The sequence below is a fragment of the Xiphophorus couchianus genome, chromosome 14 (assembly GCF_001444195.1).
Source record: "Xiphophorus couchianus chromosome 14, X_couchianus-1.0, whole genome shotgun sequence".
Taxonomy (NCBI): Eukaryota; Metazoa; Chordata; class Actinopteri; order Cyprinodontiformes; family Poeciliidae; genus Xiphophorus; species Xiphophorus couchianus.
In genome coordinates this window covers 22825275-22845405 of record NC_040241.1, presented here as the reverse complement: position 1 = coordinate 22845405, position 20131 = coordinate 22825275, and the positions used below count along the sequence as shown (strand labels likewise).

The 20131-nt window shown below is 38.6% G+C and overlaps 4 protein-coding genes across 5 annotated transcripts in view; 1 reads left to right on the top strand and 3 right to left on the bottom strand.

Moving 5' to 3' along the window:
- LOC114156967 (myelin-oligodendrocyte glycoprotein-like) overlaps positions 1–20131 on the top strand; it is a 1059483-nt gene that overhangs the window by 173257 nt on the left and 866095 nt on the right. The gene's annotated exons all lie outside the window — the stretch shown is intronic.
- LOC114156922 (tripartite motif-containing protein 16-like) lies at positions 8977–10967 on the bottom strand. The gene has a single exon (XM_028037540.1). It carries the CDS (start codon positions 10917–10919, stop codon positions 9330–9332), a length of 1590 nt encoding a protein of 529 aa, XP_027893341.1. The 5' UTR covers positions 10920–10967; the 3' UTR covers positions 8977–9329.
- Positions 11417–12258, bottom strand: LOC114156974 (E3 ubiquitin/ISG15 ligase TRIM25-like; the record flags this gene model as incomplete). Its single annotated transcript, XM_028037640.1, has 1 exon — positions 11417–12258. A coding segment is annotated over exon 1 (750 nt), but the record flags the coding sequence as incomplete, so codon positions are not given.
- LOC114156938 (E3 ubiquitin/ISG15 ligase TRIM25-like) lies at positions 14718–18148 on the bottom strand. Its single transcript, XM_028037567.1, has one exon. It carries the CDS (start codon positions 18141–18143, stop codon positions 16803–16805), a length of 1341 nt encoding a protein of 446 aa, XP_027893368.1. The 5' UTR covers positions 18144–18148; the 3' UTR covers positions 14718–16802.

Genomic DNA, 20131 nt, shown 5'->3' with positions numbered 1-20131 from the left:
TGTATTCTACATCAGGGAATAATCTCACACAGAGACATTTTGAAGAATTTACCCTTTAACCTTTTAAAGTTTAGCTGACCTCTTTTATGGATATTTGTCTTTGGTTCACTTCTATAAGTTACATAAAATGGTCCCATAACTTGCTAAAATGTCTTGAAACTATTGGCTGGGAAATCTAGATGCTGCTTAGAGCTACACGTAGCTTTCCCAGTCAACTGAACTCTTTAGTTCAGTTGACTCTATATATTTCTCATTATAGAGAAATATCTATATTTCTCTATAATGAGATAGTGCAGTGATTTTGTCATGATTTGAGGTTTTCTGTGTGTTTATTTTAAGTTTTTGTGTCTTCTGAGTCTCCGTATTTTCCTGTCTTCCCCTTGATTGTTTCCAGGTGTGTCTCGTTCCCTGATTACCTCCTGTGTATTTAATGTCACCTGTGTTGCTGTGTCTTTGTCTAATGTGTTGAACTAGTCTGTCTGCGCTGTCCATTTGTTTGCCGGTGCTACCAGTGTTGAGCCTTTTGTCTTCCACTCAGCTGTGCTGCCTGGATTTTGGACTTTGGATTGTTTTTGTGCATTATTTTCATGATTAAACACCATAATTCATCTCTACCTGGGTCTACAGCGTCCTGCCTCACCACCTCACACCACAACTTATGACAGAAGGACCCGACCAAAAGGAACTACGGTGAGGCATGCTAAAAGGAAAATAACAACAATATGGACATGACAAACTAGAATGAGTTAAAAAGAAATATTAAGGACTCTCAGTAAATCCAAACAGATGGAACAAGAGATGTTATCCATCTGAACTCCCCTCTTCTCCATTTAAACTCTCAGTAACAATGACTGTTTTGGTTTTCATTCCCAGCAACAGAAACCTGACTGGGATGTAAATATCCGGTTCCTGAAGGGTGTGTCTCTGGTTCCACCCATTATAACGTTTGAAAACCAGAGGGGCAGGAATCAAGGCAGCACTTTGAACTAAACTCTTTCTGCCAGCCCTTAAATATGTTTTTATCACTGAATTAATTTAAAAAGGTTGCTAAGCTCAGGTTGAAATGTTCCAGGTTTCATTCCTGGTTGAATACAAGTAGGAAACAGAAATTGCAGTTGCGTAGAAAACTGAAAACATCCTGTTTTTATCTTAGTGTTAATATTAAGCACAGTGAAACAGTATGTACTGTATATGTTGCATGCAAATTCTGCAAATAGAGACAAGAGATTATGGATCAGATATCGTCTCTCACATCAACTCTAAATTATGATTACTTGCCCAGGCAACAAATCAAATAGCCTTTGATTAATAGCAAGTGGAGCTTTGATCAAAAATACTTGATGTGTAATTGTTGACTTTGACAAAATGTAATGCTTATTGCTTGTTGGATTACCAACCTGTCATGCTATATTGCACAATCTGATGAATAGTTATATGTGTTGGCTAAAGGACTCTATAAAAAGTAAAACTGTATCTGAGTCACCCGCTATTAAGATCATTTATATTTCATTCATTGGAGTTTTAGATTTTATGAACTCTTCACCCGTACTTCCCATCGTCTTGTACAGAAACCTTCACTATGACTACAGAAAGCTTTTATAGCTGTTAAACACTGAATAACTGTAAACCTGGATGAGACATATGTTCTATTAATACATCAGAAATCTGAGTCATCTTCCTCGTTAGTAACGGCTGTTTATTTTAGTGTCTGAACATGTTGCTGCAGTAAACATTGTGGTTCCACCTGTTCTCAGATATGAACTTCTGACCGGAATAAATTAGTTCTTCAGATCATCTAAATAGAGATAAATACTCACTTTTCCAGCACCATTATTTTTTAGAAATATTTATTTTTTACATCTGAGTTAATACAACTCAATAAATAAACGACATACTTAACAAATAAAACTACATAACAGTTGTTATTTGTCTGGATCCACATAATCAGCACAAGTTCAGACAGTACCCGGGGAAAGTACCCGAGGCAAAAAGAGGGCAGAAACTGTTGGTTGTTTCAGGTCTAACCAGTTGTAATTAGGCCTGTCACAATAAACAATAAAGCAATCACATGATAAATTAAAGGGAGCTCAATAATTTCCATTACCATGATTTATTGTTTTTCTCATTTCTTTCTTTCTACCAAAAACTGGATGATAAAAGTCTTCGGTTCGGTGTTTTGGTCTCAACTAGCCCTGTGTTTGACGGACAGTTTTGTTTACAAACATTTATAATTTATTTTATTCATTGTTTATTTTAGATATTTAAAATGTCTTCCATTTCCAGTGTTAAATGTTCATTAGAATGTAAAGTTTATTGATATTTAAGAATGTATTCTTGCATTATTGTGCTACTATCATTAGATTATTTGAAAATTGTCACAAAACTACAATATTACAGTTTATCACAATAACTTCTGGGAAAATTAATCGCTCAGTAAATATTTGTTATTTTGACAGGCCTCGTTGTAATCTAACTTTAAATCTAGTGACTTTAAAACTGGTGTGATGTGCTTTAACTTCCTGGTTTTAGTGAGAACTCCAGCAGCAGCATTTTGGATCAGCAGCAGCTGGAGGCTTGATTTTTTTAAATTATTTTTTTTTTAGGTAGACCTGTTAAGACACTGAGTTCCTCTAGATCTCACTGAGACATTAGTCCTGTATTCCTGGAAATGTTCTTCAGGTGATAGAAGGCCGACTTTGTAACTGTCTTTATGTGGCTCTGCAGGCTCAGAACTGAGTCCATCACTACTCCCAGGTTTCAGCCTGATCTCTAGTTTCCAGCTGTAGTAACTCAAGCTGTGTGCTGACTCTTCATCATTCCTCTCTAAGTACAAAGACAATAAATTCTAAATAATTTGAAAACAGCAGAAATAAAAAATCTAAACTTGCAAATAAAATAATTAAAAATCTAAGAAGGCAAACTAACATTGCAATAAATCTTTAACTGATTTTAAGGACTTCTACAGAGTTGTTAATTGTTTCTAACAAATAAAACATAATCCAGCCACAAATTATTGGATAATAGATATTTTTGGATCACTTGTCTGCACAAAACTAAATGTTGTAAATGGTAACACTTAAATACATTTTGTCCATATATCTGATTACAACATAGAACATTAAAATTTGATAAAAACTATTAAGTAATTTTCTGTTCTTTTTAATTCACTTCCACTGTAGTGGCTGCTTATTCGTTCTGGTGTAAAGCCACTATATTGTTCAACCAGCTCAGTTTTCTTTCTTTGTTGATGTTTGTTAGCTTAGCTCTAAGCTGACGCGTTTCTGTCCGACGATATGCTCTTGTGCATTAAAAAAGTACTTACGAGTCCACACAAAGTCTGACGAACGACAAACTTTACTTTTCTTCGAGCAGACATTACATAAGAATTCTTCAATCTTGCACAGCATTCCACATTTTAACGGTCAAAAACTGTGTAGAGCTTAGTTGACCGACAATACAACATTCAATTTTCTTTTCTGAACTAAGTGACGCAGCACTTTTCATATATTTTCAATTATGTCCTTTAGGTGGCGCTTTTCTACAAAAGAAACATACTAAAATAAAAACCTTATTGCTAAGAAAATATCCAAATATGCAAAAAGCATACACAACAAACAATGTTCAAACTGACATTTTTGGCTCTTACATCCACAATCACTGATCCAGAATTTGCTTTTCATGTTCAACAGTATAAACAATATATTGTTTAAATTTACATCTAATTTCTAATCGTATTGTGTTATTATTCTTCCTTTGTTTAAATTGCCTCACCTTTTCTCATTCTGTATTTATTTTTTATTCATCGTCCCTTTTTTAATCATTCATTGATTTATTTTCTCCCATTATTTCCTCTGCATTTTATCCCCTGCTGTTTTCTCCTTTACATATTTTGTTTCTCATTTTCTCTTTTTTTCTTCCTGACTCTTGTAAGGTAAAGTGGCAAAGGAAAAGGAAGGGTTAGGGCTATCATTTATAATTTATTATTATTTGCCAATTTTGGCAGCATCAGTCCTCCATAATGAAGGCACTTCTAAAAATGTGCTAATTTATCACACAAACAGATATTCTAGAGATGAAGCAAAAACAGAGGAGAGAAAAAGAAAAGGTGGAGGCACCAAAAGAATTAATGATGCCACCCAAAAAGCTGGAGAACGAGGCAGGAAATTAAAGTAGACAGTTTAAATTATCTCCAGCTGAACAAAAACAAAGGTCACATTAGCATTTTCACTATTAGCCTAAAAGGAAAAGTAGATCATGTTTTTAACTATAGTGAGAATGTGACAAGATCTATAGTTAATCTCACAAATGGGTCTTTGGCTATTTGAAGACCTTCTGAGCCATAACTTAGAGCCAGAAATTCACATAAAAAATCTTTTTATAATAAATAAAACGACAGCAGGATGAGCAAATTGTGCAGGAATGGTTACTGTAATTAATAAATATTGTAAAGGTCTTGCATTTTCCCCCATATATAACGAAAAACATAAAATAAAATTAAACGTTACCCATGATGCATTTGTTTGTTTTGTTGTTCCACATGATCGCTGTGTTTTAGTGTTTATTCAATAATTCAGGTCTGGTGGTAGTTTGCATGTTCTCCCTGTGCGTGCGTGGGTTCTCTCCGGGTTCTCCGGCTTCCTCCCACAGTCCGAAAACATGACTGTTAGGTTAATTGATCTCTCTAAATTCTCCCTAGGTGTGAGTGTGCATGGTTGTGTGTCCTGTATGTCTCTGTGTTGCTCTGCGACAGACTGGCGACCTGTCCAGGGTGAACCCGCCTCTCGCCTGGAACGTAGCTGGAGATGGGCACCAGCAACCCTCCCGACCCCATTAGGGACAAGGGTGAACAGAAAATGGATGGATGGATGGAAGGTCTGGTGGTATAGTGCCCTCTATCGGATTTTCCTTGGTACTGCAGGCCAATCCTATTTCAGATAACCACACATGCTCACAGACACACCTATACAGGTATATGTGGTATAGCCTGACTTTTTCGCCAAACAGGCCCGGAGGTGGTTTAGATGGACAACCCTTTCCCAAGTAGCTAGAGCAATGGGAGGTGTCTTAAAACACTGCAAAAAATCTGAAAGAAATTTAGCTCACTTTAGGTTTCAGATAGCAGCTACACAGCCTTTTTTTCAGCAAAATGTGGTTTATGAGAACAAAACAAAGTATTGTGAGAACTTTAAAGGGACAACTACGTACGTCATATTTAAAAACCTGCTGATTAGCATAAATATGCAACCTGACAGCACAAATAATTAACAGAACATATTTTATTAGGTAAATATGACCAAATAATTCAGTTATTTTTCTTAAAAAAAAATAAAAGTAAGCCTGAAATTGAAATGACCAAAAGAAAAAAACAATCTAGTTTAAGTGCCTCAACAAAACATATAGTAAAGTAAAATAAGGTCTTTAGGGTGCAGAGTGTTGTCAAATATTCTGAATATAAATAAATAAGTAAAAGAATGTTAAATTAAAATTCTGCCACCTTTTCTAATCATTTTATGCTGGACAACAGAAAAATGCCTCACCATTAGAAAAACGCTTTTCTGCCTAACAACACAAATACATTTAAACAGCCTCTAAGTCACGGGACTTTACAGATAATATTGTTTGATAGGCAACAAAAAAAATGTTTTAGTAGCATGAACAAAACGGAACTTTTTTTTTTTATTTTTATTTTTTTTATTCAAAAAAAATACAATGTAAGGTACATAAAAATACGGTAACATGAATTAAATTTGCTTTATCTTTTAACAACCCGACCCCACCCACCCACATTCAACAGAAGAGAAAGAAAGAAAAAAAAATAAAAAATGGAACATTATGTGTCGACAATGCAACAATTTGTCATCATCAATTATATATATATATATTCATACATACATATAAACATATACATACACATCTTAGGGGTCTATAGGCTTATGGAGGTGATTCTATATTTTTAAGATTTTTAAAGTATTCCATCATAGGGTCCCACACCCTGTGAAATTGTCTTGTTGAGCCTCTAATAAAGTATTTAATTTTTTCTAATTTCAAGAGAGACATTAAATCAGTGAGCCAAACCGAGACTTTAGGTGGTTCAGAGGATTTCCAGAGTAAGACTATAAGTCTACGGGCTACTAAGGAGGCAAAGGCGAACGGATTCATTTGATCAGTAGATAGCATGTGCTCCTCAAACAATACTCCAAAGATGGCCAATCCTGCAAACAGTTTGATTTTGGTATTAAATGCTTCATTCAATGTTTTACAGATGGATGACCAAAATTCGGTTAATTTCGGGCAATTCCAAAACATATGGGTCATATTTGCTGGGGCAGAATGGCACCGCTCACATCTGTCATCAATGTCCTTATAAATTCTTGAGAGTTTAGATTTGGTATAGTAAGTTCTATGGAGGATTTTTAACTGTATAAGGCTAAGCCGTGCACAGGACGATGTTCCATTGATTCTTTCCAGAGCACGTTCCCAGAAATGTTCAGAAATAACAGAACCAAGTTCTTCAGACCATGCAATTCTAAGCTCATCTAGTGTTGTTTCCTGAAGAGATGTTATTATATTTGAGATGTTTGCTATGTGCCTCCTGAGATACAAAGGGTTACGCAAAATCCTCTCAAGCCCCGAGTCTGCTGGAGAGGCAGGAAATACTGGACTTCGACTTTGAATAAAATGACGGACCTGGAAATATCTAAAAAGATCAGTTTTTTGTAATTGGAATTTGGCCGAAAGGTCAGTGAAGTTGGCAAAAACACCGTCTATATGAAAATGGTCACAAGTTTCCAAACCATTCCTCCTCCATAAAGCGAAGGTGTGATCCATCCTGGCAGCCGGGAAAAGGTGATTATTACAAATAGGGCTATATAAAGAAAATTCTTTTAAATTAAAGTGTTGTCTGAATTGTATCCATATCCTAAGAGAGGAGGATACTACAGGATTATGGGTGAATTTAAAGGGTGAAAGTGGTAATCCAGTAGTAACCAAAGCAGAAAGAGAGGAAGAGGTGCAGGAGTTTGCTTCAATCCTACACCAATCCAGCTGCGGGCTTTGATACCAATATATAATTTTTTGGATATTAGATGCCCAGTAATAGTTTCTCATATTAGGTAAAGCCAGACCGCCTTTATCTCTGGGCCTTTCTAGAAACTCTCTGTTTAATTTGTTTAATTTGTAACCTGAAAAACTTCCAAAGTCATTAAGAATATTGACAATAGTAGGAATACATGACACTTGGTCAGAAATATACAAAAGTAAATCATCGGCATATAAAGAAATTTTATATTCGCTATCAAACCTACGAATACCGAAAAAATTAGGGGTTGTCCTTAATTTTATTGACAAAGGCTCAATAGCTAATGCAAATAAAAGTGGGCTTAGAGGGCAACCCTGGCGTGTGCCCCTTGAGAGAGAAAATAAATGGGAAGATATCTTATTTGTAAGAACAGATGCTTTGGGTGATGTATATAACAAGCGTATCCAGGTTATAAAATTTAAACCAAAGCCAAATTTTCCCAGTACGGTAAACAAATAATTAAATTCCACTCGGTCAAATGCTTTTTCCGCGTCCAGAGAGGCAACTACTTCAGGAATCTCCCCAGACGCAGGGGAATAAATGATATTTAAAAGTTTGCGAATATTTGTAAAAGACTGACGACCTTTTATAAAACCAGTTTGTTCTGTTGAGACGATGTTGGGTACAACCTTCTCTAGCCTTGATGCCAAAACGGAACACTTTTGAACAAATGATTACTTCACATAAAATCTAGAGCCTGTTCTTTTGTGCCTGCCTCATAGCAGTTATTCTACGGTTTCTCACAAAGTCCCTGATATTTTGTGCTGTTCTTTGAGCCAGCACAGGACCTTCCACCAACTTGCAGTGTTTGCACTCATTTTTAGTGGCAAGTTTTCCTTTACCTATGTGAGCTTTAAAATGCCTCATAACAGCAGAAACCTCAGCACTTGACCATGTTTTTTTATCTTATTCTTGGTGCACCAGAGGAGGTCTCTGAAGGAAAAAAAGTAAAGAGAAAAATTATTAAAATTGTTTATTAAAACAGAAAATGAAACACAGGATAACAACCTCATTACAAAAATGTTGTTCAATCATGAAAGTGAACCTTGTGAGAACAAACTGCAGCCAAATGAAACCAGACAAGCCCCGCCCCCGTACACACACACCTGTACCTCATCACTATTTCCTCCTGAATTAACCATCTAAACAACATGTTTGGAATTGGCCTTTTCCTTTTGACCAACAAATCTTCAGTTAACAAGCAATCTGAAATTTGTGCATGTTAAAAGCAACAGTCTCACACAGATTCAAAAACTGTTAGCTTTGACATTCTTTATTTTTCTTTTATAAAAGTTAACCAGGATGAAAGATTAAATAACCAAAATCAACTAAATGTTACAAATAAATTTAGATTATTCAGATTTTTACAATATTACAGCATCACACAGATATAATCATTAAAGCAGAAAATAAACACGGCAAGCTTGGCTGTTGTATAAAGTCTCCCATAAAAAAACACATAAAGCATGTTAATTAATGTAATCAATGTAGTTTACTAGATAACTACATTACTAGATAACATCAGCTCTTCTCTACAATCAGGAGAGAATTTGCTTCTCTGCTAAATCTAGAAATGAATGGACTCCATTCTGAAAACATCTTTTAGAGATTATGAATAAGTGAATTTTCCACTCTAAGCCAATACATTGTTTCACACTTTGGCATCTTTGCTTCAATGTTCAAAAACTATTTTTTCCTTTGGAAAGAAGAATATTGTTATGAAATTGATCACTTTCCTTTTTTAACGTTTCAACTACAATAAATGCTGAAAAGGATGATAGTTTTCTCGCAGCAGGAAGTTATTTTTACCTGCTGATGTCCTTTTACATTTCACTTACCAGCCCATACTAAACACTATTTGAGTTTTTAAAAGTTGCATCATCATAATCTGATCTTTGTCCAACAAAATAATGAAAAACTTTCTGATTGATGATGATCGTAGCAATCAGTTTCCATCAGCTAATTTTTTACATGGATTTAAATGAAAAAGTAATTCATGTAAATGTAATTAGAGAATCAAAATCCTCCTTAGCAGTGAGAGTCTCCATGGGTGAACAGAAACAGGAAGGGGCAGCACTCAAATGAACTCCAACACCAACAAAACAAAAAGATAATAAAGTAACTCCGTAAAAACAGCTGATCTGTGAGCAGTGAAGAAATGAAAACAAAACTCTCAGCAACAATGGAGGAGAATCAAACACCTGAAACTAAAATACACATTTTAAAAAACTGGACGTCAGATCACTGCTGACTATTTCAGTTTAATGAACTCAGCAGATGATTCCTCACCAAAAAGTTGAATCCCAGCATGTAGAGGCTGAGTGAATCTGGTCTGGACTCTGTGGATCAGAGTCATAGTTTTAGAGACGCTGTAGAAAGACAGAATACCTGCTCTGTGATCCAGGAACACTCCTATTCTGGAGGAAACAGGACCTGATACTGGAGTTTTGATGTTGTTATGAAAACCTACATAACCTTTTGTGATAAAATATAATGACCAGGATTTGTCATTGACTCCAAATCCTCCTTTTCTGTTGATGTTCTTGTAAGAAACGGCTACATTAACTCCTCCTCTCCACTCCACCTCCCAGTAACAACCTCCAGTCAGACTCTCTGTACTCAGAACCTGATAACATAAATTATCAAATCTCTCTGGATGATCAGGATAAGATTGTCGTTCTTTTACCCTCGTTACTTTTCTGTTCTCCTCAGATAATAACAGAAACCTGTTTTCTGTGTTTGGATCCAGAGTGATTTCTTGCATATATTTTAGGATTCCAGCTCTGGTCTTTGGTTCTGGTTCTGACAGTAAAACATCCACATCACTAATTGACCGTGAGATGTTTGTCCATTTGTCTCTCAGGATTTTCTGTAGTTTATCTCTGAGCTCTGACACAGCTGGTGTCACGTCCTCAAAGTGTCTCAGAGGACGGATGTTCATGCTGGATGAGTGTGTAGACTCACTGAGTGCTGGCAGTGAGGGGTAGTTGAGGAGAAACTGGATGTGATCCTCTGTGTGTGAGAGCTGCTCCAGCTCAGCGTCTTTCCTCTTCAGCTCAGTGATCTCCTGCTCCAGCTTCTCCTGAACATCTTTGACTCGACTCACTTCAGTTTCCTGCTGGGATCTGATCTGCTGCTTCACATCAGAGCTTCTTTTCTGGAGGAGACGGATCAGCTCAGTGAAGATCTTCTCACTGTCCTCCACTGCTTTATCAGCAGAGACATTGATGGCCTCCACCTCCTGTTGAAGCAGCTTCACATCTTTCTCTTGGTCCTGGATTCTCTGATGGATTTGTTGTCGACTCTCCTGGAGCTCCTTCTGCTTCTCAGCCCTTTCTGCCCTTTCAGTGTGACAGAAGAGCTCCATCACCTTATCATGACGAGAGCAGATGTTCTCCTGGAGGTTCTTGGAAGGATCCACCAGCTTGTGCTTCTTTAATGGTGGAGCATCCTGGTGAGGTTGGAGGTGATCCTCACAGAAGGAAGCTGGACAGGATAAACAGGACTTGACAGCTTTCCTCTTCCTCCCAGTGCAGACATCACAGGCCACATCTTCAGGTCCAGCATAGCAGTGATCAGCTGGAGCCGCTTGGAGTCCATTCTTCTTCAGTTCATCCACTAAATCTGCTAACATTGTGCTTTTCTTCAAGACAGGTCTTTTTCTAAATTTCTCTCTGCATTGAGGGCAGCTGTGGTTTCTCCTCTGAACTTCTCCATCCCATTGGTCGTTAATGCAGGTCATACAGTAGCTGTGTCCACAGGGAATAGTCACCGGATCCTTCACTATCTCCAAACAGATGGAGCAAGAGATTTTCTCCATTTGAACTTGTCTGTACTCCATTTCAGCTCTCAGTAAAATCAACTGTGTGAGTTTCTCTTTTGTAGAACAGAAACTGGCTTCAGTTCTCATGTAAATGTCGGGTAACTGAAGGGCGTGTCACTGGTTCCTCCCATCATGACGTTTGTAAACCAGAGGGAGAGGAAACAAGGATGCATCTTGAACTGAACACTGTCTGCTAACCCTGAAATATGTTTCAGTGCTTGAGTATAGATAAAAAGTTGCCTAGCTCAGGTTGAAGGCACAGCTGGTGTCACGTCCTCAAAGTGTCTCAGAGGACGGATGTTCATGCTGGATGAGTGTGTAGACTCACTGAGTGCTGGCAGTGAGGGGTAGTTGAGGAGAAACTGGATGTGATCCTCTGTGTGTGAGACCTGCTCCAGCTCAGTGTCTTTCCTCTTCAGCTCAGTGATCTCCTGCTCCAGCTTCTCCTGAACATCTTTGACTCGACTCACTTCAGTTTCCTGCTGGGATCTGATCTGCTGCTTCACATCAGAGCTTCTTTCCTGGAGGAGACGGATCAGCTCAGTGAAGATCTTCTCACTGTCCTCCACTGCTTTATCAGCAGAGACATTGATGGCCTCCACCTCCTGTTGAAGCAGCTTCACATCTTTCTCTTGGTCCTGGATTCTCTGATGGATTTGTTGTCGACTCTCGTGGAGCTTCTTCTGCTTCTCAGCCCTTTCTGCTGCAGCTGGGACTGTTTCATGGTATTTATGTTCATTCATAGTGCAGAGATAACAGATACACTGCTGATCAGTAAGACAGAAGATCTTCATCACCTCATCATGATGAGAGCAGATGTTCTCCTGGAGCTTCTGGGATGGATGCACCAGCTTGTGCTTTTTTAATGGTGGAGTATAATAGTGAGGTTGGAGGTGATCCCCACAGTAAGAAGCTGAACACGTTAAGCAGGACTTGACAGCTTTCATCTTCCTCCCAGTGCAGACATCACAGGTCACATCTTCAGGTCCAGCATAACAGTGATCAGCTGCAGCAACTATCTTTTTCAAATTTTCAACCAACGTTGCTAACATGATGTTTTTCTTCAACATAGGTCTCTGCCTAAATGGCTCTCTGCACTGAGGGCAGCTGTGTAATCTTCTCTGATATAATCCATCCCAGGAGATTTTAATACAGTTCATACAGTAGCTGTGTCCACAGGGAATAGTCACCGGATCCTTCAGTAGATCTAAGCAGATGGAACAAGACAAGTTATCTTGGTCTTGGGAATCTCTTCTCTGTGCCATTTCAGCTCTCAAAAATAACTGAGTTTCTCTTTCCAACAACAGCAACTGATTTGAGCCAGGTGTAAATATCAGGTTCCTGAAAAGAGTGTCACTGGTTCCACCTATCATGATGTTTATAAACCAGAGGGGGAGAGAACAAAGTAGGACTTTGAACTGATTACTGTCTGCCGAACTGAAAATGTTTTTACAATTGAGTGGATTTTAAAAGGCCGTTGAGCTCAGGTTAAAAGTGAGCAGTTCCATTCTAATTTGGTTGCAACTCCACAAAATTGCATGATATGAAAACTATCATAGCATCCTGTTTTTATCCTAGTAAAAATTAAACATTCAAAAAGCTACATAAATCATGTGCAAATCATGTACATAAACAAAAGATTATGGGTCACAAATATTTAATTGGTTTATGATGTTTTTGTCCCAAATATAGAAACTTCCACCCTTACTGGCACTCAACGTGAAGGATATTCAATAAGGGTTCAATAAGTTCAATAAGGGGCATTATCTTACACTGAAGCATTTAGAAGGATCCAGTCTTAAATTTTAATTCATTTTTTTGATTCTGTCTTCAAAATTGGAAAACAAGACAACAAGTAATTTAAGAGGAGTAGCAGGAGAGGAAATTATAGAAAATTACTTCAAGAAAAATATCTCCTTCCCAAAATGTTCCCCACATTTAGTCAGAACTTCTGAATAATTGAATTAATCTACCAACATAAGGAATGAGGCAAACCTGCTGAGATAAGACACATTTATGCCAGCGGAGTGCACAATGACTTTCTCTTCTGTCAGTCCCTGCCAACAAACACCACAAGAGAAGCAATTTTAAACTCACGTTTTTTGTGAAGAATAATGTGGATTGGTAAAGACACGTCTGGATTTGTATAGATGGTGCAACTGCAATGATAGGAGAACAGAAAGGATTCATTTGTTTGTGCAGTTTACTCATCTGCTGCTACAACACACTGTTCCACCCACAGAGAACAGCTGAGATAATGTCTAAAATCTGTTGTGGACGAGTCTGAAAACAATTAACCAGATCGAAGGAAAGTGTTGCCTTGCTAACAGAAGGCTGCGGGTTGCTCTGGTGAGCGCTGCACTCTGGCCAAACGAAACTGAAGGCTGTGCTGTTTTTCCTTCGTCACTACCCGGCATTTCCAGGCCTTTAAAGATGGCAGCGTCAACAGAAAGCCACTGAACGCATGTCTTCTCCAAGCGCTGTGTGATGAAATAGGAAGCAAACACACAAAGTGTGTTTCACGCAGAGGTTTGTTGGTTACCATCGGAAAAGTTCTCACACATCTGTTTGAACTTCAAGATGAGGTAAAACTCTTCCTGGACCATACTTATGAATTGCATAAAAAAAGGTGGATAATTTCTAATGGCTCACAAAATTGGCATACTTAGCTGATATTTTCAGCACACTCAACACATTGAATTTGGTTTTGCATGGAAGGCTATCACCACTTTCATTGTCCAGGAGAAAGTTTGGACGATGGCGGTAGGAGTTTGTTCCTTGTTCAGTGGGTTGCTGGTTTGGCTCCTGTTGTTTGCCTCTGTTGTGTCTTGGAGCAAGACATTTCACCTGCCTTGCCTGCTGGTGTAGGTCAGAGGTCCCGATGTAACCGGTGCATGGCAACCTCAGTTCTGCCAGACTCCCCCAGGGCAGCTGTGGCTACTATCCAGTAGCTTGCCACCATCAGCGTATGAATGAGTGCACAACATTTGCAAGACCTTCAATCACAGCGGGAGATTGCTTGATGTTGTGGTTCCATCTGAATTTGAAGTCTTTTAGATTTCTGAATTAAATGTTACGATCTGTGATTACTTCATCCAATGCCAGTATGTTGTAGTTCTTGTGGGTGGCAAGGCCTCAGCTGCTTGGTGTTATTAGTCGACTTTCTTCAGTTTTAATAGAATTTAGCCTGATTGTTGTTGCAGTTTGTTAATTATAGTTTGGTGTTTTGAGTCTGATTCAGAGTTAGGTGTTGATGCTTATTTATTGATTAAATACTGTATATTTTTGCAAGTTACAGTACAGACATTTTACATTAAAATAATTTAACCTTTCATGTTATTTTGCTGTATGATGAAAGTTGTTTTATTGTGAAATTGTAGTCATGTTACTACTGTCCATTTGATTACATTTTCTACCACTGGGCTTGTGGTAGAAACACAATAAGCAAACCCATACACAGTTTCAGTCAAAGTTTATTCATTTAAAAAAAATTCCCTTCCAGCTAAAAGCTTTTAATTTGATTTGAAGTTAAAAGCAAACAAACTGCACAACCAGTTAGATCAACAACTACATAAAGGAACTTTTAGCAAACAGCAGCTTGTAAAGCCACACCTGTAGTTAAACATTTAACATAATCAGAAACAACTTTTGTACCTCCAGCACCACTTCTGATTAAAAACCAGGTCAGGAAGCCGTTGCTGTCTTTCATTTACAAGTTGAAGGTCTTATTTACAGAACTACAGTCGTCATGTGTGGAACAAATCACGACATGAAATTTACTCATCTCACGGATATGACGTTAATTTGCTGCTTCTCGTCGATCAACCAAATTTATTTGTATAACACATTTCAACAATATGACAGCTCAAAGTGCTTCAATCGCAAAAACATAAAAATCCATCATAGACAAATATAGTAAGGTATAGTATAGGTAATTTAAGGGGAATTTTTACTTTAGAAATGATTAACAGCCAATTCACACGGGATTAAGATGACAGACAATCTGTGCTATTAATACAAATATGTGATAAATAGAGTTTATCACTATAATGGTGATACGCTAGTTTAAAATTGCAGTCAAATTCACATATATCCTAGTTCTTTTAGAACAGAAAACATTAAAGAGGCAAATTTCTGACGCAGTCCCATCAAAGCATGCTAAAGAAAATATAAAATAACACATCTTAGAGCTGTATTTATACTGTGACATCAGGAAATTGTGATATTTCTACCTGAGGTTATTATACTGGCCCATTCCAATTTGGGGATGACAGTAAACAGGGTTAATAATATTGGACAATTTGTGCTTAATGTCCAGCAACCCCCACTGCTAACAAAGCCATTACAGAGAAAAGAAACCTGGCATCGGGCAACTGACACCTGGATCAGTTCTCAGCTCCCTTCACCAACAAATCTCCACCTTTGGTTCTGGTTGGGTTCTCTTTGTTCCATGAAGTCTCATACGGGGTACCCCAAGGTGTAATCCTGGGACTCCTCTTATTAAATATCTATATGCTCCCACTAGCTCAGGTTATTTAATGTTATTAAACAAACCATGAAAACCATAACTGCAAGATTATGATAATCATTTATTAATACACAGACTTCATCTACTATCAAACAAGACAAATTAAATCATTATTAGTTACTTCTCAGATTATTCTCCTCTTGCATCTTTTTTGTTGCCGTTTCTGTAAAACAAAAAGACTAGCAGAATTACATATCATTCAAAGGAATAAAATCTAACCTCCTTAACTTTCTTTTTAGCCCAACAAAAATAGATTATATCATGTATGGAAAATCACAATTTAAACCAAAAACCTGAAACATAACTAGTGAGGTATTCACTCTTAAAGTATTATAAAACTCCTGCACATCGTGTTTCTTTGGTCCAAATTACCACAGTCTCTTGGAGATGCTGGGTCCCCATCATCGGTTTAAGGGATCATTAGTTCAGTGATCACTTGTTGATAGTTTCCTGTGACATCTGTGTACATGAGTCTCCACCAGCTTCCATTTTTTCTGAGCATGTGGCTGAAGAACGTCTTGCATGCAGCTGCACCAAACTACCAGTAGGTGGCTCTAAAGAACTAAAAATCCCTGAAGAGGATTCCCTCTAGTCAAATATCTTCACTTCCTGCTTGCAAGCCACTTTTTTCATCTTTTATTAGTGCCTCTGCCTCCATGTTGTTAAGACACCAGGCTCAAGGTAAAGTTGAGGAGGGTGAAACTGCATCTCTGGTCTGTGTTACATTCAAGTATTTATAGAATGTCTGGACGGGCCCCTGAATGTCTGGACGGGCCCCTGAATGTCTGGACGGGCCCCTGAATGTCTGGACGGGCCCTACCAGCAGCTACTGAGTTTTCTTTGCCTTGATATTCCTGAGTCTTAAAATTCTCAGAGGTGCTAACATCAAAAACATTATGCAGAGTTAACCCCTCTGAGCTTTTTCAATGTTTAAAGCAGCCAAGTTGTTATGGACAGTCAGATATTATTTGGGTTTATTTAGTAAAAAAGCAGGAAATTTGCTTATTTCATAACTTCATAACCAGCGACCTTCTCTCCTATAGTCTAACAGCTACAGTCTCAGATCAACATAATCCTTCAGCTGTCAGCAGCAGAAACCACAACTTTACACCTATCAAGAAAAAAGACTACATTTGCTTTGCATTGTCCCCACATGATGACAGGGACACAGTAGGATCCAATTAAATATTAGATTCTTGATGGGTTGTTGCTATGTTGTTGTACGTTGTTTTAAGATCTTGTTCAATGAACCTTTTTAACGATGAAACCCTGCAGCTTCAAAGATCTCTGCACAGCCCTGCTCCGAGGAACTGTTGGTTCAGTCAATGTCCCGGTGCCAGTACCAGAACTAAGATTTCTAGGCCAGTTGGTTTTCATAGCCGTCTCCCCGCTCGTCCCCTTGATCTCATCATAAATAATGGTGGTGGGCGGAAGAGTGGTTGGGGTGGGGATTCAGCTGTGGAGAAAAGAGAGGATGCAGGTGGGGGTGGAGGGTTGGCTGTGGAGCGGGGCAGGGGGACGAATGGCCTGCGTGTCCAACTTGAGTGATCAGGGGTATGGTATACAGTTTTTAAACATTGACCAGCCATTTCCATGGCAGTTGGATCTAGTTCTGACAGTAGAATCTCCACTCTAGCTACTGCATCTGAGATGTTTCTCCATGAGTCTCTCAGGACGTCCTGTAGTTGATCTCTGACCTCTGACACAGCTGGTGCTACGTCCTCAAAGTGTCTCAGAGGACAGATATCGATCCTGGATGAGCCTTTAGACTCACTGAGTGCTGGCAGTGAGGGGTAGTTGAGGAGAAACTGGTTGTGATCCTCTGTGTGTGAGAGCTGCTCCAGCTCAGCGTCTTTCCTCTTCAGCTCAGTGATCTCCTGCTCCAGCTTCTCCTGAACATCTTTGACTCGACTCACTTCAGTTTCCTGCTGGGATCTGATCTGCTGCTTCACATCAGAGCTTCTTTCCTGGAGGAGACGGATCAGGTCAGTGAAGATCTTCTCACTGTCCTCCACTGCTTTATCAGCAGAGCGATTGATGGCCTCCACCTCCTGTTGAAGCAGCTTCACATCTTTCTCTTGGTCCTGGATTCTCTGATGGATTTGTTGTCGACTCTCCTGGAGCTCCTTCTGCTTCTCAGCTCTTTCTGCTGCAGCTGGGACTGTGTCATGGCCTTTATGTTCATCCATAGTGCAGAGATAACAGATACACTGCTGATCAGTATGACAGAAGATCTCCAACACCCTATTATGACAAGAGCAGATGTTCTCCTGCAGCTTCTGGGATGGATTCACCAGATTGTGCTTTTTTAATGGTGGAGTATCATAGTGAGGTTGGAGGTGATCCCCACAGTAAGAAGCTGAACACGTTAAGCAGGACTTGACAGCTTTCATCTTCCTCCCAGTGCAGACATCACAGGCCACATCTTCAGGTCCAGCATAGCAGTGATCAGCTGGAGCAGCTTTTAGTCCAGTCTTCTTCAAATCTTCCACCAACTCTGCCAGCATGATGTTTTTTTTGAGGACAGGCCTCTCGCTGAAGGTTTTCCTGCATTGAGGACAGTTGTAGATTCTCCTCTGATCTTCTCCATCCCAGCAGTCTTTAATACAGTTCATACAGTAACTGTGTCCACAAGGAATAGACACCGGATCCTTCAGTAGATCCAAACAGATGGAACAAGAGATTTTCTCCTGCAGGACTCCTCTCTGAGCCATTTTACCTCTCAATAATGAAAGTTTGAATCAGTCAACTCCGAGTATAAATAGATGTAAGTTACACCCACCTTAAAAATATGTGAATAAACTGGTATGCCTGTGTTTCATAGAAGACATGCTTTCAGGCTGATTCATTCCCACAAGGTGTTTAACTTTTTCTGTTCTCTGTTTCTGCATTTGTGGTAAAGATGGAGGTTCTGATATTTATGTGAAATGAAATAATCATATTGTTTAATACAAAATAAACAAAAATTACTCAGTGACATATAAGTGTGCATGAGTCAACAGAAATGCTGAATAATCAGCATAAGCTTTAGAAAGTACATTGCTGAAACTAATGTCTTAAAGCAAATGAGCACAATTCTGCACAGAAATAAAAGAGGACTGGGTTTATTCCTGGAAATAAAGAAATAGCAAGTGTTGCATCGTATCCAGAAATTTCACTGAAATAGAGAGTATTAATAGTTCACAATAATACTCAAGTAATGTTGTTGGATACTACAGTTTCCAACAACTGTAGTATCCAACAAAATATATATTTATATTTGCTGAAAATCAGAGAAAAAATGTTGCTCTTCTGCCTTTTCCCAGCGCTAACTAGAAACAACCAATCAGAGCCAGGCGCTGCTCCTACGCTCCACTGCCAGCTGGTGTGACCCAGAGTAAAACCTGCCCTTATGCATTCCTGTACTGCTCTGAATGCATTACTATTGGTTAACTCACAGTCACATAATGCGTTCAGCCAGTCACTGTGTCTGGAGTGGTAATACAGACCTACTCCAGTTTCCCCAGTCAGGTGTGAGAGGGAGGGAAGCTGTGATGGTCGGTGCTTCTTTCCCCTCCATCTCACCAAACTGATACACAAATCACTATTCACCTCTAATCCGTTGAGTAGAAATGGCGCTTTAACATTTTCATAGAAATTACTCATCTTCTCCAGAGATTCTTCATCCTGTTAAAAGGTTTTATTGGACCTTAGTCAGAACTGGACCTCCCTGTTTCCTCTGTTGTCCTTAGCAGCAACAAGTGGACGATCCAAGTATGACACCCTGGACTGGAGTTAGAGAAGTTGTTGTAATTAAACAAGGACAGCACAAATAAACTATTATATTTTAATTTTTGAACATTTTCATGTATTCCCCACTTTCTATTGAGTTTGTATAAACTTTTCAACTCATGAGGCATTCTGAGATACTTGGTTCTCTTCTGATCTCCTTTCCCTGTTCTCCATGTCTATCTTTCACAGCATGGCTACATTCCAGCTGCCACTACAGTTCTCTGCACGAGTCAGCATCCAAGTCCACCGTTTTAGACCATCTCCTTCAATACAGACGGACAAAACATGGTAGCTGCACTGAGGTTGAAGCAAACAAATGTATTGTGAGTTTCTTTGTGAATGTGTGTTTCCTTGATTACTCTTCACATAGTTCAAACACCATCACACCTGCTGGAATGCAGAAGGAAAACTTCCTTATGCAGAAGAAAATCTTCCTTATGCATTCCAGCACAAAGACGTTTTCTAATTGAGCAGGTTCAGCAGAAACAAAACCCAAGAACACCTCCAGTGTTTGAACAGCGCATTCCTCAGGCAGTCTGTTTCTAACAAACTTGTTTCTTCTCAGCGTTTCCAACACTGAGTCTAAAATCAGAAGGTTTACGTAGATCATTGGCTTTCATTCCTAATTTTCAGAATCCACTGTCTTTCATGCTTTAGATATTTCTCTGCACCAGCACACCTGCATTAAATGAATGCATTAACCACTAAACATGCAATTAAGTCTAGCAGTCATTAATTTACTTACAGCAGGTTTGTGGGGGCAGGAAAATGCCTAAAACTTGCTGGACTGTGGCTCCTGAGGAATAGTTCTGAACAGAACATCAGTACATAGAAAAATAAATAGTTTGCTAAAATGAAGGTAAAGTTATTTAATCAGTGACTGTACCATTAAAAATCATGTTTTTTTAAAACAACTTACAGGTTTTTGCCC